The 26,856-nt window shown below is 40.2% G+C and overlaps 1 protein-coding gene across 6 annotated transcripts in view; it reads left to right on the forward strand.

The window, feature by feature from the left end:
- The window catches only part of KYNU (kynureninase), a 99,706-nt gene that overhangs the window by 41,895 nt on the left and 30,955 nt on the right, over positions 1–26,856 (forward strand). For 4 of the 6 annotated variants that reach the window (XR_013347536.1, XM_077830279.1, XM_077830280.1 and 1 more), the window contains exons 7-10: positions 3,362–3,436; positions 4,839–4,985; positions 16,640–16,738; positions 17,114–17,187. Coding sequence is in view for 5 of the 6 variants with exons in the window: in XM_077830279.1 (XP_077686405.1) it covers positions 3,362–3,436; positions 4,839–4,985; positions 16,640–16,738; positions 17,114–17,187 (395 nt within the window). In the remaining variant the exon portion in view is untranslated. Of the gene's footprint in view, positions 1–3,361; positions 3,437–4,838; positions 4,986–16,639; positions 16,739–17,113; positions 17,188–18,924; positions 18,969–21,596; positions 22,711–26,856 lie in introns of those variants that run through there. The other 2 variants (XM_077830282.1, XM_077830283.1) reach the window with 2 other exon arrangements.

The following is a 26,856-nucleotide window of genomic DNA, read 5'->3' on the forward strand; positions in this document are numbered from 1 at the left end:
GTGGAGAAGTTTAATGGAACTTTGGGGGCCATGATACGTAAATTCGTAAATGAGCACTCCAATGATTGGGACCTAGTGTTGCAGCAGTTGCTCTTTGCCTACAGAGCTGTACCACATCCCAGTTTAGGGTTTTCCCCATTTGAACTTGTATATGGCCGTGAGGTTAAGGGGCCATTGCAGTTGGTGAAGCAGCAATGGGAGGGATTTACACCTTCTCCAGGAACTAACATTCTGGACTTTGTAACCAACCTACAAAACACCCTCCGAACCTCTTTAGCCCTTGCTAAAGAAAACTTACAGGATGCTCAAAAAGAGCAAAAAGCCTGGTATGATAAACATGCCAGAGAGCGTTCCTTCAAAGTAGGAGACCAGGTCATGGTCTTAAGGGCGCTCCAGGCCCATAAAATGGAAGCATCGTGGGAAGGGCCATTCACGGTCCAGGAGCGCCTGGGAGCTGTTAATTATCTCATAGCATTCCCCACCTCCAACCGAAAGCCTAAGGTGTACCATATTAATTCTCTAAAGCCCTTTTATTCCAGAGAATTAAAGGTTTGTCAGTTTACAGCCCAGGGAGAAGATGATGCTGAGTGGCCTGAAGGTGTCTACTACGAAGGGAAATGTGCTGGTGGTGTGGAAGAGGTGAACCTCTCCATGACCCTTGGGCGTATGCAGCGACAGCAGATCCAGGAGCTGTGCACTAGCTACGCGCCAACGTTCTCAGCCACCCCAGGACTGACTGAACGGGCATACCACTCCATTGACACAGGTAATGCTCACCCAATTAGGGCCCAACCTTACCGGGTGTCTCCTCAAGCTAAAACTGCTATAGAACGGGAGATCCAGGATATGTTACAGATGGGTGTAATCCGCCCCTCTGAAAGTGCATGGGCATCTCCAGTGGTTCTAGTTCCCAAACCAGATGGGGAAATACGTTTTTGCGTGGACTACCGTAAGCTAAATGCTGTAACTCGCCCAGACAACTATCCAATGCCACGCACAGATGAACTGTTAGAGAAACTGGGACGGGCCCAGTTCATCTCTACCTTGGACTTAACAAAGGGGTACTGGCAGGTACCGCTAGATGAATCTGCCAAGGAAAGGTCAGCCTTCATCACACATCTCGGGCTGTATGAATTTAATGTACTCCCTTTCGGGCTGCGAAATGCACCCGCCACTTTCCAAAGACTTGTAGATGGTCTCCTAGCGGGATTAGGAGAATATGCAGTCGCCTACCTTGACGATGTGGCCATATTTTCGGATTCCTGGGTAGACCACCTGGAACATCTACAAAAAGTCCTTGAGCGCATAAGGGAGGCAGGACTAACTGTTAAGGCTAAGAAGTGTCAAATAGGCCTAAACAGAGTGACTTACCTTGGACACCAGGTGGGTCAAGGAACTATCAGCCCCCTACAGGCCAAAGTGGATGCTATCCAAAAGTGGCCTGTCCCAAAGTCAAAGAAACAGGTTCAATCCTTCTTAGGCTTGGCCGGTTATTACAGACGATTTGTACCGCACTACAGCCAAATCGCTGCCCCACTGACAGACCTAACCAAAAAGAAACAGCCAAATGCTGTTCAGTGGACCGGAAAGTGTCAGAAGGCCTTTAACAAGCTTAAAGCGACACTCATGTCTGACCCTGTACTAAGGGCCCCAGACTTTGACAAACCGTTCCTAGTAACCACAGATGCATCCGAGCGTGGTGTGGGAGCAGTTTTAATGCAGAAAGGATCTGATCAAGAATTCCACCCTGTAGTGTTTCTCAGCAAAAAACTGTCTGAGAGGGAAAGCAACTGGTCAGTCACTGAAAAAGAATGTTACGCCATTGTCTACGCTCTGGAAAAGCTACGCCCATATGTTTGGGGACGGCGTTTCCACCTGCAAACCGACCATGCTGCACTGAAGTGGCTTCACACCGTCAAAGAAACTAACAAAAAACTTCTTCGGTGGAGTTTAGCTCTCCAAGAGTTTGATTTCGACATCCAACACATCTCAGGAGCTTCTAACAAAGTGGCTGATGCACTCTCCCGTGAAAGTTTCCCAGAATCAACTGGTTAAAATCGTCCTTAAGATGTGGAAAATATTGTTAGTCTTTATGTACTTGGTAGTATATTTAGAGATGCATGTGTCTTATTAACTCTGTTTTTCCTAGAGCTCCAGGAAGAAATCCCAGCCAGTGTTTCACCCTAGCTGAGATTTGGGGGGCGTGTCATAAATATAAGGGGAAGGGTAAACCCCTTTGAAATTCCTCCTGGCCAGGGGAAAGCTCCTCTCACCTGTAAAGGGTTAAGAAGCTAAAGGTAACCTCGCTGGCACCTGACCAAAATGACCAATGAGGAGACAAGATACTTTCAAAAGCTGGGAGGAGGGAGAGAAACAAAGGGTCTGTGTCTGTCTGTATGCTGCTTTTGCCAGGGACAGAACAGGAATGGAGTCTTAGAACTTTTAGTAAGTAATCTAGCTAGGTATGTGTTAGATTATGATTTCTTTAAATGGCTGAGAAAAGAATTGTGCTGAATAGAATAACTATTTCTGTCTGTGTATCTTTTTTGTAACTTAAGGTTTTGCCTAGAGGGGTTCTCTATGTTTTTTAATCTAATTACCCTGTAAGATATCTACCATCCTGATTTTACAGGGGGGATTTCTTTATTTCTATTTACTTCTATTTTCTATTAAAAGTCTTCTTGTAAAAAACTGAATGCTTTTTCATTGTTCTCAGATCCAAGGGTTTGGGTCTGTGGTCACCTATGCAAATTGGTGAGGCTTTTTATCCAACATTTCCCAGGAAAGGGGGGGTGCAAGTGTTGGGAGGATTGTTCATTGTTCTTAAGATCCAAGGGTCTGGGTCTGTAGTCACCTAGGCAAATTGGTGAGGCTTTTTACCAAACCTTGTCCAGGAAGTGGGGTGCAGGGTTTTGGGAAGTATTTTGGGGGGAAAGACGCGTCCAAACAGCTCTTCCCCAGTAACCAGTATTAGTTTGGTGGTGGTAGCGGCCATTCCAAGGACCACGGGTGGAATACTTTGTACCTTGGGGAAGTTTTGACTTAAGCTGGTAAAGATAAGCTTAGGAGGTTTTTCATGCAGGTCCCCACATCTGTACCCTAGAGTTCAGAGTGGGGGAGGAACCTTGACAGTGTGTGTTAGGCGCTGTTCAGTCATAGAACAAAGAACAGTCCCTACTCCAAAGAGCCTTGGCTCACTGAAGTCAATAGGAGTTTTGGCCCATTGAATTTAATGGGGCCAGGATTTCACCCACTAATTTTAATGAAAGATGTGTGTGTAGGTTTGATCTAAAAATCTAAGCCATTTCTTTTAAAATCCGTTTGCTTTGCTAAACTGTAGTACGTGAAATTCTTTTTTCAGTATGCTGTTGAGTCTCAGCTTCGGCTTCATGGACTTGATGTGGAGAAATGCATGCTCATGGTACAGCCACGCAAGGTTTGTGAGGGATATAAATGTCAGAACTCTGCTCTCCTTGTTAACATTGGCTATATACATGTAGTTAGTTAGCATTGGCTATAAATGTGTAGTTAGTACAAGAATGGAGGTGTTGTCCCCCAAATTCTTTAGCATCTGCTGTCTTTGGTTATGTATATGCATCTCTTCTTATATTTCTACTCATGTGCCTAGAATTTTCAGAAGAACTTATTGATTGCCACTAATTGTCTATTCTGTTGCTTTCCATACATTTCTGACTTTAAGGACCAATATTATCTTTGTTGTCTGGCTTAAATTGCTGGACTTATCTCTTAGGAAGAAAATAATCTTTCAAAACAGTTACTTATAATGTATTTTCTGATTGCCATAACACAATAGGCTCCTAAAAGAACGCAAAATTCAGAAGCATCAGCATGTATCTTCCTTATAGTTTTCTATCTTAAAAGATTGCCATAAAGACAACATACTGTATCTTTATTATCACAACCTAAGGAAAGGGCCTGCTTCAAAAAATATTTAATTTAGATCATGTTGAGAGATTGCATTACGATCCCTTCTCAACATAAGAACTTTGCCACTTAACTATAATATGGATAATGACCGCTGGATTCTAAAATCTGAGTAATTTTATGAGGAGAGTGAGGCTACTCCTGAATCCTTGATAGATGTTCAAAGATTGTTAAGATAATAGCAGTTACTTCCAATTTAGCAAATTTTACCCAAACTCATTGCAGTAGCAAATTTAATTTCATTCTGAGTTTTAACTGCCTAGGTGTCCCGAGATAGTGGTGGGTGGTGGCTACTTTGTGGGAAGAAATGTGGGGGCAGAAAATCTTGCTACAAAGAATAAAAATTAGATTTTTCTGCTGAAATTTCTTTATATTTAATGACTTAAGGTTTGGGATTTTTTTTGTATTTCTGATTATGACAGACTTGCCGTTTTTTGAAGTATAAATATGGCAGATTTAGAATAGCTGCCTGTGGGAAATGAAGTGTACTAAAACATGAGGGTGAGACCTGATAGACGGCTTTTAATACTTGTGGGTATCACGATTTTCAAATGCCGCATAAAAATCATTATGTATTCTGTTTGCACCAAGATCTTTTTATATTGTACATTAAAACTGTATGAAATATTAAGAGGGGTGAAAGGAAAACAAATGTTTTTAGGAATCTACCACCTTGAAAATAAGTTGCTAATGATTTTTCATTTTTTGAAGTAACCGACTCAAAGGCTATTTCCTGTCAATTACCTTTGTAGATCATTGTTGTGCTAGGATACGCTTTTGATCTCCCTATGCAGGCAGCACAGCACATAGTAAAATATAGATTATGAAATAAGAAATGACAGTTTCATTACTGCCAGGGTAGATGTAAAACATATGCTTTAACTTTATTTTAGGGGGAGGAGACCTTGAGAATTGAAGATATCCTTGACATAATTGAGAAGGAAGGGGACTCTGTTGCTGTAATTTTGCTGAGTGGAGTGCAGTACTACACAGGACAGCTGTTTGACATCCCCAGAATAACAAAGGCTGGCCAAGAAAAGGTAGAATTGTTCCAAGACTACTTCTCTAAAATCGGTTTAAAATAATTCTTTCCCCCCTCTATAAACTGGACAGATATGTAACATATAGGGGGTCTATCTAAATCACTCTAAAGATTTATAGGAAATCATAATCGTATTCTTGCATTTCCCGTAGAGTTCTTATAGGGTGGCTTAAAAACATCTACAGAAAGGCTATTATTCTTTATTAAATTCTACAGGCCTCTTGCTTAAGAGTTCTGAATGGGGAAGGAAATGATCATCCCAAACTCTTTAAAATAGAGCACTATGTGTTAGACTTCTATGTTTAAACAGAATTTAGCTATGTTCTCTCTTCTCATCCACTCACTGGCAGCTGCTATCACAGCATGTTGCCTCCAGTCAGCAGGGCAAGGTGAGTTCCTTGTGGAGTTGACAGCTTCTGACTCAGCTGATCAGTTAACAGGAGACAGGCAGGATACTGAGTATATCACCTTCATGAGATGACTGGTTTTCAATACAATAACTCAGACTTGGAAACTTGCAGCCAGTATACTAGAGACTTACTGTGAATTTTTTTAACCATCTTGATTGCCTCCGGAATGCAGGGGAAGGTAGAGTCTTAATTAAGTTTTCTTATCAACAAGAGATCAGCACACTCATCAGGAGGCACATTTTTTATTGGATATATCTTATCTGACCTGAGATACTCAAGGAATTAACATACTGGATGTTACTAGATTCCTACAAACCTGCAGTATAGCTGTATCTAAACAGTTAACCCTTTTGAGGCTTCAGCCCTGATCATACCAGGGCTTCCACTACCTTTTGTTGTTATACCTTCTGTCTCTCCTCTACTGAACCCCTGGGGCACAAATGCAGGTCCATGAGTTAGCTACAGTGACCACGGGATGCAAACATTGAGTGCACCCACTGAACAATCTAATTTTTCTAAATGCAACATAAAGCTGCTTTCCCTTGTGCCAGAAACTTCAAGGGAGGATAGGCAATGGTAACTGCATCTGCCCCCTGCCAGGCTTGAAGCTCGCATTGCACCTCCTTGCACCGGCTTGGGTGAATTTAGGTCCACACATTTTAGAGACACATAGTATAAAAACATAATTACTAGATCTATCTTCCTTGAGGATCACCTAGCCTCTTGCTAACTCTAATGAATCAAGCTTCACAACACTGCCTTTTGATTAAAGGAAAGGATAGTCTGATAGAAAGATGATGTAGCCAAATGCTAGGTTACTGTGTCAGTTCATAAAAGAAGGTGATACTGGGGGTGATGAAAGCATTCACTCACTGGAAAGCTGGAGCTAAGTGCATATACGTGTATATGTGTGCACAGACACAGAGCATGCTCCCTCTCATAAATCTGTCATATTGCTGATGTCTGACATGTCAGACAGCCCAGAAAAATTTATACCAAACTGTAAATTCAGGTAAACTTGCAAGCCTCTAACTTTAGTGCCAGTCTAAAGATGTTCTCCGTAGTTTGGACCACACCCACATCTACTGCAAATCAGTATAGCTCCATTAAGAATAGAGAGATATTCTTTTTATACCAGTGGAGAATCAGGCCCTATGTGTTTAGGTTGGCATCTGTTTAACTGTTATATGTTTTCAATATTAGGAAAATGAGTAATACATACTGTACTATGTTTAAGCTTTTCAGGGATTGGTATCTCAGTGTTATCTGAGGCAACTGCTGGTTGGTGACTAGAGAAAAAGTAAACTCTGTAGAGTAGGCAAAGCAAGGTGAAGGTGACTGCCTGTAATGGGTCTTAGACACAGGACAAACTGTAGTCTTCAAATCAGAATGAGAAAAGTTCTTGAGCGGATTGTGGGTGCTCTATGACCTTGGCAAGTCATGTAACCTCTGTCCCTGTTGCCTATCTCTTAATGGAACAGCAATTTACCTAGCTCATAGGGGTATTTACAAGCGTTAGGATGAAATCCTGTCCTTTCATAAGGTCAGAATTTCACCCTTGGTTTTTCGGAAAATCCTCTGATATCCTGTGAAAGGCAATCCAAGTAGTATATTATATGTTAGTATATTATTATTATTAGGAGCTAGAGGTGTGTATAGGAAGGCGTACAAACCACAATGTCCCCATTAGAGCTTATTGGTGCATTTGTGCACAGATATCTAAGTCATATATTTTATTACTTCTATGTGATAGAAATACTTTAGAGGACAATGAATTTCCAGCAATCATCCATCCCATTAGCATCCAGAATTGGAAGCCAAATGCCATCTCTTCTGTCTGAAAATCTACAAAGCTTTTATGATTCTAAATAAAGGTGGCATGAGACATGTATCAGTTGGCTCCTCCAGGGATTTTCAAAAGTACCTAAGGGAGCTAGATGCTCAACTTCCACTGACAGTCAAGTGCTTTAACCCCTTTGATGCAATAATGATCAGGACTTGGGAAGGGTGGATTCAGGATCCTAAATTTACTGAAAATTCATGCAACACAAAGATGCAGTTCTAAGCACTATTTATGTGTTGCTGGTCTGGGAGACCTTAAAAGCATGACAAGAAATTTTAGATTTCAGAGTAGCAGCCATGTTAGTCTGTATCCACAAAAAGAAAACGAGGACTTGTGGTACCTTAAAGACTAACAAATTTATTTGAGCATAAGCTTTCGTGAGCTCCAGCTCACTTCATCGGATGCATTCAGTGGAAAATACAGTGGGGAGATTTATATACACAGAGAACATGAAACAATGGGTGTTACCATACACACTGTAATGAGAGTGATCAGGTAAGGTGAGCTATTACCAGCAGGAGAGAGGGGTGAACGGGGGGGGGGGGACCTTTTGTAATGATAATGAAGGTGGGCCATTTCCAGCAGTTGACAAGAACGTCTGAGGAACATGTACATAAACATGGGGAAATAGTTTTACTTTGTGTAATGACCCATCCACTCCCAGTCTTTATTCAAGCCTAAGTTAATTGTATCCAGTTTGCAAATTAATTCCAATTCAGCAGTCTCTTGTTGGAGTCTGTTTTTGAAGTTTTTTTATTCAAGAATTGCCACTTTTAGGTCTGTAATCGAATGACCAAAGAGATTGAAGTGTTCTCTGACTGGCTTTTGAATGTTATAATTCTTGATGTCTGACTTGTGTCCATTTATTCTTTTACATAGAGACTGTCCAGTTTGACCAGTGTACATGGCAGAGGGGCATTGCTGGCACATGATGGCATATATCACATTGGTAGATGTGAAGGTGAACGAGCCTCTGATAGTGATGAAGTGAGCTGTAGCTCACGAAAGCTTAAGCTCAAATAAATTTGTTAGTCTCTAAAGTGCCACAAATTTCTTTTTGAGCCTCTGATAGTGTGGCTGATGTGATTAGGCCCTATGATGGTGTCCCCTGAATAGATATGTGGACACAGTTGGCAACGGGCTTTGTTGCAAGGATAGGTTCCTGGGTTGGTGGTTCTGTTGTGTGGTGTGTGGTTGCTGGTGAGTATTTGCTTCAGGTTGGGGGGGCTGTCTGTAAGCACGGACTGGCCTGTCTCCCAAGGTCTGTCAGAGTGATAGGTTGTCCTTCAGGATAGGTTGTAGATCCTTGATGATGTGTTGGAGAGGTTTTAGTTGTGGGCTGAAGGTGATGGCTAGTGGCGTTCTGTTATTTTTTTGTTGGGCCTGTCCTGTAGTAGGTAACTTCTGGGTACTCTTCTGGCTCTGTCAATCTGTTTCTTCACTTCAGCAAGTGGGTATTGTAGTTGTAAGAATGCTTGATAGAGATATTGTAGGTGTTTGTCTCTGTCTGAGGGGTTGGAGCAAATGTGGTTGTATCGTAGAGCTTGGCTGTAGACAATGGATCGTCTGGTGTGGTCTGGATGAAAGCTGGAGTCATGTAGTGGTTAGTAGGTTTCCGGTACAGGGTGGTGTTTATGTGACCATCGCTTATTAGCACCGTAATGTCCAGGAAGTGGATCTCTTGTGTGGACTGGTCCAGGCTGATGGTGGGATGGAAATTGTTGAAATCCTGGTGGAATTCCTCAAGGGCTTCTTTTCCATGGGTCCAGATGATGAAGATGTCATCAATGTAGTGCAAGTAGAGTAGGGGCATTAGGGGACAAGAGCCGAGGAAGCGTTGTTCTAAGTCAGCCATAAAAATGTTGGCATACTGTGGGGCCATGCGAGTACCCGTAGCAGTGCCGCTGATTTGAAGGTATACATTGTCCCCAAATGTGAAATAGTTCTGGGTGAAGACAAAGTCACAAAGTTCAGCCACCAGGTTTGCCATGACATTATCGGGGATAGTGTTCTTGACGGCTTGTAGTCCACCTTTGTGTGGAATGTTGATGTAGAGGGCTTCTACATCCATTGTGACTACGATGGTGTTTTCAGGAAGATCACCGGTGGATTGTAGTTTCCTCAGGAAGTCAGTGGTGTCTCGAAGGTAGCTGGGAGTGCTGGTAGCGTAGGGCCTGAGGAGGGAGTCTACATAGTCGGACAATCCTGCTGTCAGGGTGCCAGTGCCTGAGACGATGGGGCATCCAGGATTTCCGGATTTATAGATCTTGGATAGCAGATAGAATACTCCAGGTTGGGGTTCTAGGGGTATGTCTGTGCGGATTTGTTCTTTTGCTTTTTCAGGGAGTTTCTTGAGCAGATGCTGTAGTTTCTTTTGTTAACCCTCAGTGGGATCATAGGGTAATGGCTTGTAAAAAGTGGTGTTGGAGAGCTGCCTAGCAGCCTCTTGTTCATATTCCAACCTATTCATGATGACGACAGCACCTCCTTTGTCAGCCTTTTTGATTATGATGTCAGAGTTGTTTCTGAGGCTGTGGATGGCATTGTGTTCTGCACAGCTGAGGTTATGGGGCAAGTGATGCTGCTTTTCCACAATTTCAGCCCGTGCACATCAGTGGAAGCACATGTAGAAGTCCAGTCTGTTGTTTCAACCTTCAGGAGGAGTCCACCTAGAATCCTTCTTTTTGTAGTGTTGGTAGGAAGGTCTCTGTGGGTTAGTATGTTGTTCAGAGGTGTGTTGGAAATATTCCTTGAGTCAGAGACGTCGAAAATAGATTAACAGATCCAGAAGAGTACCCAGAAGTTACCTACTACAGGACAGGCCCAACAACAAGACTTTGTGACTAGCTCACCTTACCTGATCACTCTCGTTTCAGTGTGTATGGTAACATCCATTGTTTCATGTTCTCTGTGTATATAAATCTCCCCACTGTATTTTCCACTGAATGCATCGGATGAAGTGAGCTGTAGCCTGTGAAAGCTTATGCTCAAATACATTTGTTAGTTTCTAAGATGCCACAAGTCCTTCTTTTCTTTTTGCTAATACAGACTAATACGGCTGCTACTCTGAAACTTTTCTTTTTAAGAAATTTTAGACATTCAAAGACCCTTATAGGTACTACCCTCTGCAATATCTAAATACTATACATTTATACAAAGTTAACAGGTTTCAGAGTAGCCGCCATGTTAGTCTGTATCCGCAAAAAGAAAAGTTAACAGACTCTTCTACCATACTCAGACACCCTAAATATAGAGGACATTTACTTTAGCAATTTCCAGATTGTGGACAGTTTGTTATACTTATAAGAAGCACACGGGATCTTTATAGGGAAGAAGGCAGCTCTCTCTCTCTCTCACACACACACACACAGAGTCCTGCCACTTGATGTTTATAGTTCCCAGTCCAGAGTCTGGATCAATCTAGTGGCCAGCCAGATTGGATGCAGAGGGAAGCAGGGCTCTGTCGGATGCGATCCGATGCTCCTGGAGTGTGGCAAGATGAACCCAAAGTCCCATGGCAAAGCACCCTGTTCTTACAGTCCTTTTTCTCTGTTGAAATCTATAGATTTTGCTGTGTCAGTTTCTGACTGGTTACTCCTTGATTGGTGTTAACATTCCAAAACATCTGTGAGAGGGTCATCCTGTCCTGGTTTCGATTTAATCAATTATCTTTAGGGGTTCTAGCCTTCACATCAGGGTTGTCAATTTGCCCTTCCTCACTCATGGATACGCGTTGATGGTTCTTTGGCATCAACAAATCTCGATAAGTGTCTTCGCTCCTCCTTTCTTGACCATCTGGTTAGCAATGGCCTTCACACTGTATCTTTTCCCGATGTATGCATTCCTCATTCACACAAACAGTCTCTTACAGAGACCAAACAGTCTTTTACAGAGACTCTGAGAATACAAACAGTAGTATTTTATATCAGCAAAAAGGCATTGCAAATTAAACCTTGCTAAGTTTCACAATCAATAACTAAGACAATTTACATTGAGACCCAGGCCTTCAATGTTCCTCTAATCAACTTAACATAGACACAATACAGAATCCTGTCTCTTACTAACTAAACCTTAAAACAAAGAACTAAAGAGGGCGCAATTTGTAATGCATATGGAAAAACAGAATCTCATAAGTCCCAGAGGGTCATTCCTTTCTACTATTCAAATGGGGTGGCTAGCAGGATGAAATCAAATTATACATTAATTCTTATAGTGCCATTCTAAAATCCTTCCCCTACAAGTTCATAGGTGACATGGGTGTTGACAGATCTGGTTTGCAGCTGCTTCCACAAGTTTCCAGGCTTCTCCTTACAGGGGAGATCTGAGAAGCCTTTAAACAGAGGGGAAACAGGGGGGATCGAGACTAGCTGCATATATTAGGGGCCACTGTTATATGAGAGAAGGGATAGTGGAACATGAGCCATTCCCCTAGACCAGAGCCACAAAGGAGAGAGAAATGTCCAGAAGAAAAGGGAACCAAGGCTTTGTCTACTCAGGAAAGTTGCACCATTTTACCTAAGGGTGTGATTTAAACCAATTTAGTTTAACTAGTGCAAATCCCTGTGTGAACACTCTTATTTGGATTTAAATCAGCCCTATTTTGGTTTAGCTGAATTCAGTTAAAAAGTAGTATAAGTTAAACTGAAATAAGCTGCTTTTAAACTTAGACAAGGCCTAAGTGGCAGGGGAGAAGAGAAGATGGCAGAGAAGCATGCCGAGTTGATCAGCAGGGGCAGGAAGAACTGTACCCATAGGAGAGAGAGATTAATTGAAGACTAAATTAGATATTTTAATTCTTTTTTAAAAAAGAAAGACAACCCAGTTTTCATATACAAGATGGTTAAAATACATGAATAGTTTGTCAGTATTGCTTTATCATATAAGCTCTTGATGTAACTGACAGGACTGTTACGAAATCTCTATTGATAAAAGGTTGAGTTGCTCAGTTGTCAGTGGAAACCGATGAGGCTGATGAGCTCTCTGCTGAAATGTTGTCCACACTGTAAAAAAAAAAAAAAAAAGTTCAGGCACCTATGGCTTACTTCAGACCGAATGACGGTGTCCCTTTCTATTGTATTTCATCTCAGGCGTGCTAGCTGGAGAACTCATGTTTTCTGTGCAACAATAGGAATAACTCAGGCTATATCCAAACCCAGACACTTCTTAATCTTTGGGTTATGAATAGATTTAGCGATAAATTCTTTATGCTCCTAATCACCCAAATAAAAGTCCTAGAGCCCCTTGTGGCTGATGGAAAACTAGCACGGAACATTTGAACCCTTTAATTACCAAGTTCATCAATTCCTTCTTCAGATTAGGCAATCTACCAGCAACCATTAATGAAATATCTATATTTACACTACTGCCTGCAACACCGTTGAGCACAAAATGCTGCTATCTCAGTTACACAGCCTCGTAAGAGTAGTCCAGGAAAGCACTGAGCTGACTTAACTCATTCATCTTGGACAGATCCCAGATAGTTATGATGAGCAAGTGTTCCTCTTTCACAGGAGCTTTCACATGTACTCTTCTGCATGGAACTATCTTCCCTCCTCTCAGCTGTTCAGTTTAGATATGAACTAACTTGGAAAGATTGTTCAACCAATATTTGAGTGACACTTACCTTTCTCTCCTCAGTGGACAGGACTCAAGCCATCACACAGATGTCATAATGCTTCATGGAAATAAGCAGATGGATGAAAATTGGTTTAAGATGTACCCAGATAAGACAGAAATGATAACTAGAAAAACTATGTTGAGCTGATCTCATTCACATCCCCTGAAGGCATCAGTCCTCCATGTCAGCACTTAGTGGTCTGATATTTAGGCAGGGAAGACTTGCAGTATCACATCACACTACTGCTCTGTACTCTCCATGACTATCCATTCAACTCCTTACCCTAACCTTTCTGGTTTCTGGTGGACTAAGGCTCAGTTACCTTAAAGACCACATCTTTCTGCCTCTTTGGGTGGGGGATGAAACTGTTAGTGGCTAGAATGAAACTCTTAAGTGCCAGTGGAAAAACTTTATCAAAAGGAAGCTGTAATCTTTGGGATGCCAAAAAAGGTTGGAATGAGCCATAATCATCTCATGTTCAAATCAAAATGCAAGACCCACTACACTGATGATTAATAAACCTGCACATCTCATTAACAGAAAGTAAAGTTGGGAGAACAGAAGAGAAAAGAAAGAAGGAAATGTAAAATGAAAATTGAAAATGTGATGAGAGGAAGGAAACAAATATAATTTGTAGAACAACCCACTAAATATTATAGTCAAACAATATAGCAGAGGGAAATATTCTTCACATGAAGTCTTTAAAATCTTTTAAAAATGGAGTTTAAATGGTACAACACAATGATTGCCCTAAAACTGCTTAAACAGAGATTTAAGAGGCAAGTTCAGAAAGGTCTGAAAAAGTGTTTTAAGAAGACTGAGGTCAATTATTTATGAATTAAATTACTGATTTCCTTTTGAATTTTTTGAAATCAATTTCCTAAGTTCTCTGCTTAAACTAAGATTCCTCCCAGAGTGAAAACTCTGAACACAGACAGCTTCATTAAGCCATTAAATATTAAATGAACTAAATTAAGCTTGAAAAATCACCTCAAGCTATTTTTCCATCTTCAGTCTCTCAGATAAATGAAAATTACTACATATTGTGCCAAGTTCTCCTCAGCAGGGTGTAGGCAGTGGAGGGTATAGCATTACTTTTTTTTTTTTTTCATCTTTGCTTTTAGGGGCTAACCCTCTAGTCTCCTGAACCACTTAAGAAACAGCCAACTTCTAGGAAACTTTAACTTCTAAGTTCACTTTTGTATAATACATTATGTAATAAAAATACTGTGCCTTCAGCCCTCTGTGTACAACATGTAGACTATTTTTAATCTCTCAAGACCCAGTAGGAAATGCTTTAAAATCCTTCATCTTCATTTCTCTTCCTGACTTCCTTTCTAAAATGTCCCAGCTGTGCTTGCGTGAAGCTGTCAATTCCTTCTCTCCAAATGTCATTGACCATGCTGAGCTGCTACCTGCCAGTTACCAGCAATTACCCAGGCACTTTCCAACAACGCCTTTCAGAAGCTGAAATAAAGATGAGGATTCAGTGGGGACCACATATCCCTCTCCTCTACCAAAAGGAGATGGAGAGCTCCCCATGGTCTCTGTAAGCAACATTCCCACACAGCTCCCCTCCCTGCTCGTTTGGTGCAATGAGAGCTCTTTCAGTTTGCTTTAATTGCCATTTAAAATCTCTCTATATATGGAGTCTTACTGTTTACATAGCTGTGCCACACATCAGGTAGGGAAGCATGATTATCCCCAGTTCAGAGATGGCAACTTGAGGTAAAGAGAAATGAGACTTGCCCAAGGTCATAAAGGAAGTCCATTGGCACTGAATTCAGATCTTCAGGGTCCCACTCTGGTGCCTTAAACACAAGGCCATCCATTCTTGTAAGGAGTCTTGTGCTAGCTCACTGAACTTCTTATTCTTTACAGTATGAAGTACCTGAAGAAGAGCACTGTGTAATTCAAAAGCTTGTCTCTTTCATCAAAAGAAATTGGTCCAATAAAAGATATTACCTCAATCACCTTGTCTCTTTAATATCCTGGGACCAACACAAGTACAACAACAACAATATGACAGACATTTTAAACAACAAGCTTTCTTTGTTCTCTTCTTTTTGCTTTCAAAGTTGCTTTTGTAGAAAGCTGGCATATGCTTTGGGAATGGGTGAACCAGTTTAATAGAAGTAAGAACTGGTCCTCACACAACTTAAATAAGTAACTTATTTAAATTTTTACTGATATGTTTTTGGCCACTTATTAGTTTCTGTTGAGACTAGAAATATCAAAATACCTTAAAGGCTATTCCCAGAATAATCTGGATTTTAACTGGAACCAACGAGAATCTAGTGAAAGATCTTCAGATGAGCTGCAATTCAGGGCATGTCTACACTCCGAAAATTTAAAATGACTCAACAAAAAGTGCAAAGTTCATGTGCAATAAACCCCTCTGTGGATACCTTCATCTAGAAGTTAAGTGACTTAACTTGCTGTAGTTTATTTAGGATTAAGCTACTGCAAACTCAGGCCAGAATGAGAGCATCCATAGAGGTGTTTAATGCACATTAACGTCACTTCTTTAGTTGATTCATCTTAAATATCCTGAATGTTCCCGTGTAGACAAGTTCTTGCTGTGTGAGGGCTAGAATACTTATCAAACCAAACCTGAACTCTGTTCCTATTTCAGTTCACCCATTATTAATATTTATATTGTGCAAGTGATTAGGTGCTGGCAGTTCATCCCATCATTTTGAGAGAATTTTACAGCCCCACAACTCCATTAGCAGCTTCATTAGAATTAGGTTGTCACACTTTTATACATGCTGTTTCATTCGGTTAGCTAGATAGTTTTTAGAGGGGATTAAGTATACTAAAGTATTCTTTTAATAATTTAGCTGAGATGCCTTTTGTACAACAAACAGCAAAAGAGATTTTTTAAAAAAAAAAAAACCTTTGTTTTATTACAGGGCTTAGATGTATTAAAGTCCATGCTCTCACTTTCATTCCTACCATGCCACTTGTAAAAAGGCCATTTGTGTCTTTAGAGAGAAATGTAAAATAGTATTAACTTGTAGTCCATGCACAAAATATGCTATTATTTTTCTTCACTTTAATGGTGTAGCATTATAGTACAAGTTTTAGATCACTCTTTTAATTTAAAAATGCTGCCATCTAGTGGTTATTGTGTGTATAAAATGTTTTGTTTCATGCTCCTTAGTTATTCCAAATTTTCAGTTCCCTAGATATGGCCATCCTATAACCTTTACAGGGAGTAGAGGGTGGAGTGGGGGTGTTAGTATAGTGTAGGGACAAGTACAATAAATTTAAAAATGCATGGTACAGTTTGTGATGCTACCTCACCTGTTGCAAAATTCTAAGGGACAGATTTCCATAAGTGCTAAGGTCCCAAAATTGCAAAGGCAATGAGAGCTTCAAATATTTAGCAGCTCTGAAAATCAGACCCTTACTGTGTAACTGATATAAATAAATTATTTATCCTTGTCCTCGCAGCATGTCAAAACATGTATTTTAATTAACTATCATCTTTTATTTGTTATTAATATTTTTCACATACCATCACAGCGTTACAATAGATCAAAATTGGGGGCCTAATAGAAGCCCATAAAATTATTCATTTGAGGATGGATATAGATTTGTGTGTGCATGTGTACACACACACACACACACACACACACAATACACAACTTGTTTCTATCACCAAATCAAACAGACTTTGGTGCTGGGATATGGAGAAAAATTTACTTTTTTTGCAGAGTCACTTTTATGGTATTTATCCTTTTAGGGAGTCTATTAAAGTCTTCTCTTTCCTCTAGGGTTGCTATGTTGGCTTTGACCTGGCTCATGCTGTTGGTAATGTAGAACTGCATTTACATGACTGGGGGGTAGATTTTGCCTGCTGGTGTTCCTACAAGGTGAGAGCTGCTATAGTATTTGAGAATGTTTTTAATAATTATGTTTCAGAGAAGGGTGGGCAAAGAGGATCAGATTAAATAGGAATCATACCGGCTCCTTGGACCAAAACTCAAACAGAAGCTTTGTCTAAGGTATAAATGCAGCTACCTTGGGTATGGTGGTTTTTAAGACAAATCTGAAGAAATAAAATATTTTACAATATCTATTTTCAACAAGCTCATCACTTTAAGACAATAGATGAGGCCAAAGAGCTTCAACTAAAAGCCTTATTGAAATTGTATAACCATCCTGTCTTTATTGAGGGAGGATGAGGGAATGCTGCATGTGAGAAATGATGAGAGCAAAATGTATTCATGTTAATATATTCTTTACAGTATTTAAATTCTGGAGCTGGGGGCCTGGCTGGTGCCTACATTCATGAGAAACATTCCCAGACTATAAAACCAGTGTAAGTATTTCTATATATCGAAGAAAGCCCACAGGGCTGTTGTAAAGTTTAAATGTGAAAACAGTTCTCTCTTTCTCTGTCAAAATACACTGTTGCCTTTGTGACATTGCTGATTGATTCTGTTTTTCTGACTGAGGATAAAGTTTTAGAGGTTCAGGTTCCAGGTCCAGCCAGGGCTGGAGTTCTGGTTCAACAATATTAGAATTTCATAAGATTCTTCTTTTGAGATATTGGCCCCAAATACTGGAAGTCTTCTGAGCTCAATATCTTGAGGGTAGGAAATCACAAATATAATTTATTCTTGTGAGAATTCCCACAGTTTTGGACTGATGTCTTAAGATTCATTTGAAACAGAGAGCACTTAGGGAGGGTTCAGAATTAGGGATACATATCAACAATCCTCATTCCCAAATTTGAGGAAATTCAATTGTACAGTTCCTGTTGGACCATGTCTTAGATAAGTAAGTAATGGTGCTTATGGTTGAAGAAGCTAGATCAGTATGCAACATCTAATATTTTTGCCTTCCCTCCTCCCCGCCCAAAGAAAATGGATGAATGTGACCACATTTGAAAAATTTAACTAAAAGTTGATTTTTTCCCCTCAGAGGAGATAGGAATAGAGCTCTGTACATCCTTTCAGTTTTGTTTCACAAAGGTTCATGATATCTTTTTTCCATTTCAGTCCATTTGATTTTCATCTTGTGACTTTTGCTTTCAGTTTGTGGTTAGAATGAATCAGTTTTATGCAGTCAAACCAACCAAGTGGCATTCAAATTTCAAACCTCAGGGAGTTTTTAAACGAACATAGGCTGAGTTTAAATGCCTAGTCAAGCCAATATGTACTTTCAGAAGTAATTCACTGACATGAGTGGGATGAGAGAGACAAGGTGGCTGAGGTAGGATCTGTTATTGGACCAACTTCTGTTGGTGAAAGAGACAAGCTTTCAAGCTTACACAGAGTTCTTCTTCAGCTCTGTGTAAGCTCAGAAGCTTGTCTCTTTCACCAACAGAAGTTAGTCCAATAACCAATATTACCTAACCCACCATCTCTCTCTAATATCCTGGGACCTGCATGGGTATAATAACACTGCAAATTTGAATGGGATTACTCATGTGAAGAAGGATTATCTGTATCCTCAAGTAGTTTACCAGGGTTATGGGCTAAGACCACAGTGCTACAATGAGCTCCACATGTGCAGCCCCTGATGTCTGTATGGAGTCCCATTGAAATTAGTGAGGTGTGGGGTTCCATCTGCTCAGAGTTCATTGCAGGATCAGAGGCCTAATTTGTTTAAAAACAAAAACATCCAACCCATAACATGAAACCAATAAAAAATTGTGTGGATTGTTGTTTTCTTGCATCTCTAATATGGAATTGCTTAAATCTTCTGTTTGGCCCTAAATTATAAATAGTAGTATATGACGGTATTGAAATTAAAAGTGTATATGCAGGGAGAGATATTTCAGATTACATTACAAAAAGTAAGTGCTCATGCATGCCCTAAAATGGATTGTGATTTCCAGTTTTTGTTAACGGAAGGAGTTTTTTAATTGGCAATTTCACTTTTCAGCTATACTCTAAATACTGGCTAATACAAGTTCAGGCAACAGTTAATTAACCTCATTTTATTCTAAACTGGTGACTGAGAATTTTAGTAAATTATAATAGTTTTAAACTCCATTAACACATACATGTGCACCCCCTAAATAGGTCATCTTCTTGGACTCTGCTTTCAGGTTTACATGCAATCTAATAAGAGGAAACAGTTATAACATTAAAAGTAAGTAACCCTAATCATGTCTAAAAGACTGTTTAGTGTAAACAAAATACAACAAATTTTCTTTTAAAATGTAAACACTGAGTACCTTTCTTGGACCTGAAGAAGAGCTTTGTCTAAGCTCAAAAGCTTGTCCTTTCCACTTGGTCCAATAAAAGATATCTCACCCTTTTAAGTTCCCTTTTAAAGTTAGACTTTAAAAATAAAAATCTGAGTCTGTGGTTGGTGAACAAAATCAAAGACTGTTTTAGCTCTGATTAATAGTTCTCTAACTGTGGCATGCTTTCATTATAATATCTACTTTTAAAGCTAGGAAGCATTAGATCTGTTTTCTCAAAGACTTTTTAATTCATGTAAAGCTATATTCTCTGAACAGAGGTTGGCTGCATACAAAGAAATACTTGTTAAAAATGTTATATAGATGCTGTCATATTTAAAAATAGTCGGATTGTGATTTTTTTTAATACATCAATAAATGTAAACAGTACTTTTCTGATGTAACACCTGGAGAAATTGCTGGTACTTATTTTTATTTTAGCTGGGACAAGGAAAACTAAATCTAGTTTCAAAGAGAAATAATATTATTATAACCAGTTGCATTACATTATGTGCAGCTCCTAGGCTGTCTAGACTCTTAATAGATAACACAATATTGCTGATTGGTTCTTGGAATCATCTCAATTGCTCACAACAGAGAACCCATTGTAGGGCGTGCAACCATTTATAAACTGATCATCACAAGTTTTTATTTGCTTGAGGCAAACACCAGCAAAACTGGATGCTCTTCTGAACTATTCCACCCAGTACTTCTCTCCCACATTTTCGGTGTCCCATCTTTCTTTCTCCCTCATTACTATTTTCCTTGAACTACATGCTCTTTGTCCTCTCTGTATATGTCCCCTCTCCTTCACTCAAAAGATTAACTCATCTGCTCCAAAAGATGCACCTTCCGTTCCCTACTCCTTAACCTCCCACTAGGCTTTCAGGTCTGAAAAACAAACAAACTACCTAGCCCATCTTTGCACTTTTCCATCACTCTAGGCCTGGTCACCTTTTTATGGTCCTTGGGGTTTTCCCAACAGAACACACAGAATAGCCATCTCTTATTGCTGCTGTGTTCAAGGCTTTCCCCAGTCAAATACACACAATGCAGTCTGGCACTAATGTGGCCATGCCTGCTGGATCCTACAAGGATCTTCAAGCCTATTTGGGGTGGGTGGGAGAAGAAAGGGGTCAGGGTCTCACAGGGGGAAGATGTTGGGGACAGGAGAGAGGAAAGGGACTTTGTAGTGAGCCGTCTGGAGACACAGAGTGGGAAGAGTGATTTACATTTGGGGGTATGTGTGAAAAAGAGACACATAGGGGATTGGATCCCTTTCCTGAGCTTTTGAAACCTTAGTAAATGCACCAGCTTGAATTTGTGGAATGGGCTAAGATTAGAGTTTGTTACTGAACCAATTTCCCCATACATAGTCATTAAGTCCTGAACTATGCTGAGATAAATGATCATTTTAAAGTATAAATATAGCTACATGTTACATACTTTTCCAACCTGCGACCCGCTGTATACATTGCAGATGGCGCTGAAGCCAAACTGTGGGTCTAAGCACCACAGAACTTTGAAGTTCAGATCAAGATCTGCATCTGAAATTTGAGGGGAGGCCCTATCTTTATCTCTATAACAGGCTCGAATCAGAATTCAGGATCAGATCCCTGAGTCCAGACAGCTGCAAATGTTAGAGATGTAGAACTTTGGGTGCAAACTTTGCAACATGAGCCCATCTCTCAGTCAAGTTACTTTAAAGCAGGACGACACAAAGTCAGAAAAGCAGGACAGTGAAAAATTGTAAGAGTAATTTTTTGTTGGGACCTTAAAAGCCATAGTTCTTTTGTATATAATGAAACATGGAGATCAAATTGTTTGTTGTTAATATGCCCCAGTTGCATTCCTTTTTCCCCCTCCCACATCACCCAGCCATTTCAGATTTCCAAATAAAGCAGTGATACAAAAGAGAATTTGTCTATGTCAAAGTGCTCAATTTGATAGCTGATTCAAATGCAGAACAATTTGCTGTGTGGTGTACAATCAAATAGAGTGGAATTTAACTGTTAGTGAAGTTGCAGATTTTATGCTGTATCTAAAAAGTCTTTAATCGTCATTTGAATCAAGGATGACACCCAGTGGCCAGAAAAGTTCATTCAAACACAGAAGCCCCAAATATCTTTTCATTTTTGTCTTTCAGCCACCCTGAAGTAGGTAATTAAATTCCAATCCAGTTGATCTCTGTGTCATTTAAATGATTTGACAGATTGTTTTTAACCCATGGCCAATATTATGTAAACCACTTTAACCAACCATATTGATTTCTTTAACTTATCTCATCCTTCATATTCAAGCTATTGACTAGGCAATTATATTTATCAAAATGTTTTATTGCCTTGTAATGTAAAATGTACATTCTGGCCATCTTTCAAAGATGAAGCTCCGAGGTGTATGCCAAAGGACCTCTTGCCTGTAATTAGCAAGTATAAATTAGAGCCCAAGGTAAAACCAGGGCACAGGGTGAGAAATGGTTTTGTCGTCCTGCAAAACTTTTTGAAATTTCAACATTTTTTCCTCTTCCACATCAGGTGGAAAACAAGAGAGAGCAAGAGAGACCAACCCTAACAGCTAATAGCCTGATGGTCAGGCCATTAATCTGGGAGATGGGACACCCACATCCAAGTCCTTCTCGGCCTACTGTAGACCAGGAACTTGACTGAAGATCTTCCACATCCCAGATAAGTGCCCTGATCATCAGGTTGCTGGCTATTCTGGGATGGGTTTCTTTCAATCTCTCCTTTTGGAGCTGTTCCACTTTCCATATATAAGTAAACAGTCATTAAGTTTCCCACATGAGTACCCTAACCCCTGGGCTCTAGAGTCAGTATCTTTCCCTCTCTGTATAAATAATTAAATATTTGCTGGGCCAAAGCAGAACAGCTCCAAAAGGAGAGCATAAGACACAGACTGACTCTAGATCCCAGTAGTCAGGGTAGTCCTGCTCAGCATTATTAAGCATCTTTACCTAAAATGTCAGATGGCATTTTTCTAGCTTATCTTTCCTTTCTTCCTTTAGTGGAAACTTTGTGCCAATTGACTTTTGATGTCAATGGTCGCTAGTCTGTTGACTTTGACAATAGTTGAGACCACTTCTGACACCAGGGCTGAATTTAGCCTTTCAATATCTGTTCCACCTTTTAGAATGCAAACTGATTCAGTCAGCTTGGACTAAGATGGTTTCCCCACATAGGTATACATTGACATTTTATAATGTAAAGAGGTGTGGTCTGTAGAGCAAGGATTGAGTGTCAGGACTGAAGCTGTATGATTTAACATTTGATTCCCTAAGTTTGGGGCTGCAACAAACCCAAATACTCTGTTTCTTTTTTTCTGGAGAAGAAAGAGGGTCTAATTCTGTAAATTTAAGGCTACAAAGGAGGAAATTTTGTTTTATTCCTGACTATACTACACAGTTGCTGTGTAGCCTCAGGTGGATCACTCAGGGAGAGATGTTCAAAGATACAATGACAGGTGCCTAGCTCCTTTGTGAACTTCTCCCTCTTAACTTCTGTGCCTCAGTTTCCCAATTTATAAAAACTTACCAAAAGGATTGTTATAAGGAAAAACTAATATTTGTCAAGTGTCTGGAATGGAAGGCACTATGGGAAAAAAAGTATTTATATTGTAGTATTTGTAGTTATAATTGAGCAGTTTCTTTAACCGTTTTTTTTAACCCTTCTTTTTTGCTGTGCAAAACAACCTGACTGAATCCTGGGTTAGAGGAAAAGAAAAAAAAAATCCTAGCTGAATCCTTATAATAAAAAGTACAGCACCTTTTAATAAGATGAAAAGAAAATAAATATATGTAAAGCAGCCATGAGAATAATAGATAAGCCTTGGCAGAAGAGTAAATAAATATTCTACACCGTCTAATGTTTAAAATGAAAGGATTTATCAAGCTTTTACCTGCTGCTTGTCTGCGCTAAAGTTGAGTTTAAAACTAAACAGTTTGTTTGATGTGGTGGAGGAGTGCTGTACACACAGGAAACAGCTGATACCCCAAAAGCATCTCATTTTTATTATAGAAACAAAATATCAAAGGAAAAACAAGAAGGCCATAGCTATTTCATACACACCAGGCTCCCACTTCGAAAAGCTTGGGATCTTCAAACAAGATCTTGGTTGTTGGTTTCTTGATTGTTAGAAAGGCGAGAATTCAACCTTTTCTGGAGGATTGCCTTTCTTTTTGACTGTATGGTCCCTAACAAAAACTCAAGGGCCTGGGTTCGTCCTCTTACAAAAACCTTATCCCAGTATGCCTTCCTGGTTTTAAGATGATTAAAGACCAGCAAATACCATCTAAGCTGCCTGATGATTTAGAGGTCCTGAGCACCCACAACTCTATTGACAGCATGCATATGCTCAGCATCTCTGAAAATCAAGCCTATAAGCTGTCTGCTTTGCATCTGATTGTTCCATCTCTGTCCCTTCCAGCTGGTAAGTGTTCCTGGCTCCTATGATATTTTTTACTTCAGTTTATTGGGTTTCTTATTACTGTTATTTTATTCCTTTGAGGAAATAAATGAGGAAATGCTACATAACCATATTTTGGGATTTGAGCCCTCAGTGCTGTGACAAAAATGGCTGAAGCTGCTGTAAAGATAATGCATCTGCCCATCTTTGGGAATAGAGTTATTCTAAGGAAGAAAAAATGGTTCTCAGATAGGGCAGTAATGTTGCTTAGTCTATGCTGGAAAAAACTATGGCTGCTTTTGTGAAGGTGTTTATATGGACAATAGACACATGGCTTGATTTTCATTGACCTTCATTCCTCTTGAGGCCAGCTGGAGCTGCAGATCTCAGCCCTTCTGAAAATCAAGCCAAAATAAACAGTAACCTGGCCAAAGGAAGGATGTGAAGGAGCACTGTAGGAGACTTCTGAGAAGCTGTGCTCAATGGAGCAAGGTCAAAAGTTAGTGGTAACTGATAAAAAAATGTACTGGGTGCAGTTTGTAGAAAGATTTGTTGTTAGTACCAGTGAAATCAAATAGTTGGGTAATGTAGCTGTAAGCTGTTCGGGAAATACAACACGTGTGTCCTGAGTGCATAAACTATCCTAGACTATGACAGAAGTAAACTGTTTCCCTGCCAAGTCAATGAGAGCAATTTAGCTCCTTAAGCTAATTTAAAAACCAAAACCTAAAATCCCCCATGGAAGAGACAGTTTAGGAATAAAGGCACTGGCTAATTAGGTTTAATTGCATTGTCTTGGGACAAGTGATTTATTAGGCCAATCTAGACCCATGATGGGGCTGCAGGGGTATGTTCTTGGATTCGCCATCTGAATGGCAAATATCCAAGAGCATTATTTAGCTTTGGAAGGAGTTTTAGGTTATGAAGGAGAGGCTGGTTAATATGCTTTCCATCTATTCCCATTCTCATCTTTTCAGCTTTGGGCCTCCCATTATGTCTGTCTTCATCAGAATTACTGGTCTAGTTGATGCAGGGAAGGTGTAGACATGACATATCTTGATTTTATTGAGGCTTTTGACACAATTACACATGACATTCTCATAAGCAAACTAGAGAAATGTGGTCTAGATGAAAGTACTATAAGGTGGGTTCAAAACTGGTTGAAAGACCATACTCAAGAGTAGTTATCAGTGGTTTGATGTCTCATTGGTGAGACATATGTAGTGGCATCCCACACAGGTCTGTCCTGAGTCTGGTAGTATTCAATATTTTCATTAATGACTTAGATAATGTTGTAGAAAGTGTGCTTACAAAATTTGCAGATGACACCAAGGTTTGAGGGGTTGCAAGCACTTCAGAGGACAGGATTAAAATTCAAAAGGACCTTGACAAACTGCAGAACTGGTCTGAAATCAACAAGATGAAATTCAAAATAGACAAGTGCAAAGTACTACATTTATGAATGAAAAATCAAATGCATAACTACAAAATGGGGAGTAACTGGCTTGGCAGTAGTGCTTCTGAAAAGGGTCTAGGAGTTTTTGGTGGATCACAAATTGAATATGACTCACCAACTGGATGTAATTGCAAAAAAGCCTAAGTGTCTGGGGTGTATCAACAGGGGTGTCAATGTATAAGACCCAAGAGGTAATCCTGCTCTACTTGGCAGTGGTGAGGCCTCAGCTGGAGTACGGTGTCTGGTTTGGGACGTCCCCTTTCATAGGAAAGATGTGGACTAATTGGAAAGAGTACAGAGAAGAGCAAGTAAATTGAAAAAAGGTTTAGAAAAGCTGACCTATGAGGAAAGGTTAAAAAAACCTTGGCATGTATAGTCTTGAGAAAAGCAATCTGAGGGAGGTCCTGATCAGTCTTCAAATACATTAAGGAATGTTATAAAGGGGACAGTGATCAGTTGTTTTCCATGTCCAGGGAATGTAGGACAAGCAATGGCTTTATCTGTAGCAAGGGAGATTTAAGTTAGATATTAGGAAAAACTTTCTAACTATGAGGATAGTTAAGCACTGGAATAGATTTCCAAGTGATATTGTGAAATTCCCATCATTGGAGGTTTTTAAGAACAGCATACACAAACACCTATCAGGGACAGTCTAGGTATACTTGGTCCTGCTTCATCACAGAAGGCTAGATGAAATGACATCTCAAGATCCCATCCAGCTCTATATTTCTATGACTTATTCAGATTTTAATATCCTTGGGACAAGGAATGTATCTTTCTGTTTATATAGTGCTGTGTATATTTGTAGTCCTATATAGCCATAAATATGTTGCAATAATGTTATCAGAGTTAGGTAAAATTGATTTTTTGTGTGTGCATGGAATATGCCACTCACATTCTCTTTATCCTTTCCATGTCACCCAACAGTTCATTCCTAGACAATTGTTCACCATTTCATTGCATCCAATCACATTTCCGAAAATTATGGTTTTCCACAAACTTTTGGGGAACTGAAAGTTTTTAGCAGAACCTGTGATAATGGGGTTCACTCACCACTCTGGCATCTCCTGCTGGCTGTCCTGGGGATTAGCTCAGTTCGCCAGGGTGCCCTCCTCTGGTGGTGGCTCTCCGCCATCACTCCTGCTCTAGGATCCACATCAAGGACCGCGGCGTCCTCTTCAGCAACACAGACCTCCGGCCATGCCACACACTGTGCTCCCCTCCTTCCAGGGAACCTGCAGTCCACTGTTCAGCCACTTCCCTTAGTGGCTACTGCAGAGAATTGTCTGGCCACTTCCTCATGGCCCCAACATCCTCTTTGCCCTTGCTTCAGGGCCTCATCCTGCAAACCCCAGCAGCCATCCAGGAGCTGTCTCTCGCTCCCCCAGTCCCTTCTAGCAGCACTGCTCTGTCCAGGGTGCTGGCAGTTGTCTCAGCCCTCTAGGGACACAGTCCTTCCACTCCGGGCAGAGAACTTTCCTTTTCTGCCCTCCCTTTTTGTATGGGCCTGCTTGGCTGCTCCCTTCAGTCCTTCTCTGATTGGCTGACTCCTGTGCAGCCTCCATAGGGCTCTATTAACTGCTTAGAGCCCAGTGTGGGGCAGGCGCACCATCACACCTGTGAAAACTTGAGAATCCTATTTCATGTAAATCTGTCAGTGTATGTGTCAATTTTGAAAAGCATGGTCATGAGTTCTATTCCCACCTCTTCCACTAGCTAGCCTTGACATTTCTTTGCACCTTCATACAGAACTTTACATTTATTATCTAGTCCATAGATATTATTACCTACATTTTACAAAGGAAAAAATAGGAAAGATGACTTGCTGAGGATCACAAAGTAAATCAGTATCAGAATTAGAGCCCAGGACTTTTGCCTTATGTCCCATGCTGAAATCAACTTATCCAGTGAGCCTCTTA

This window comes from Eretmochelys imbricata, chromosome 11 (assembly GCF_965152235.1).
Source record: "Eretmochelys imbricata isolate rEreImb1 chromosome 11, rEreImb1.hap1, whole genome shotgun sequence".
NCBI lineage: Eukaryota > Metazoa > Chordata > Testudines > Cheloniidae > Eretmochelys > Eretmochelys imbricata.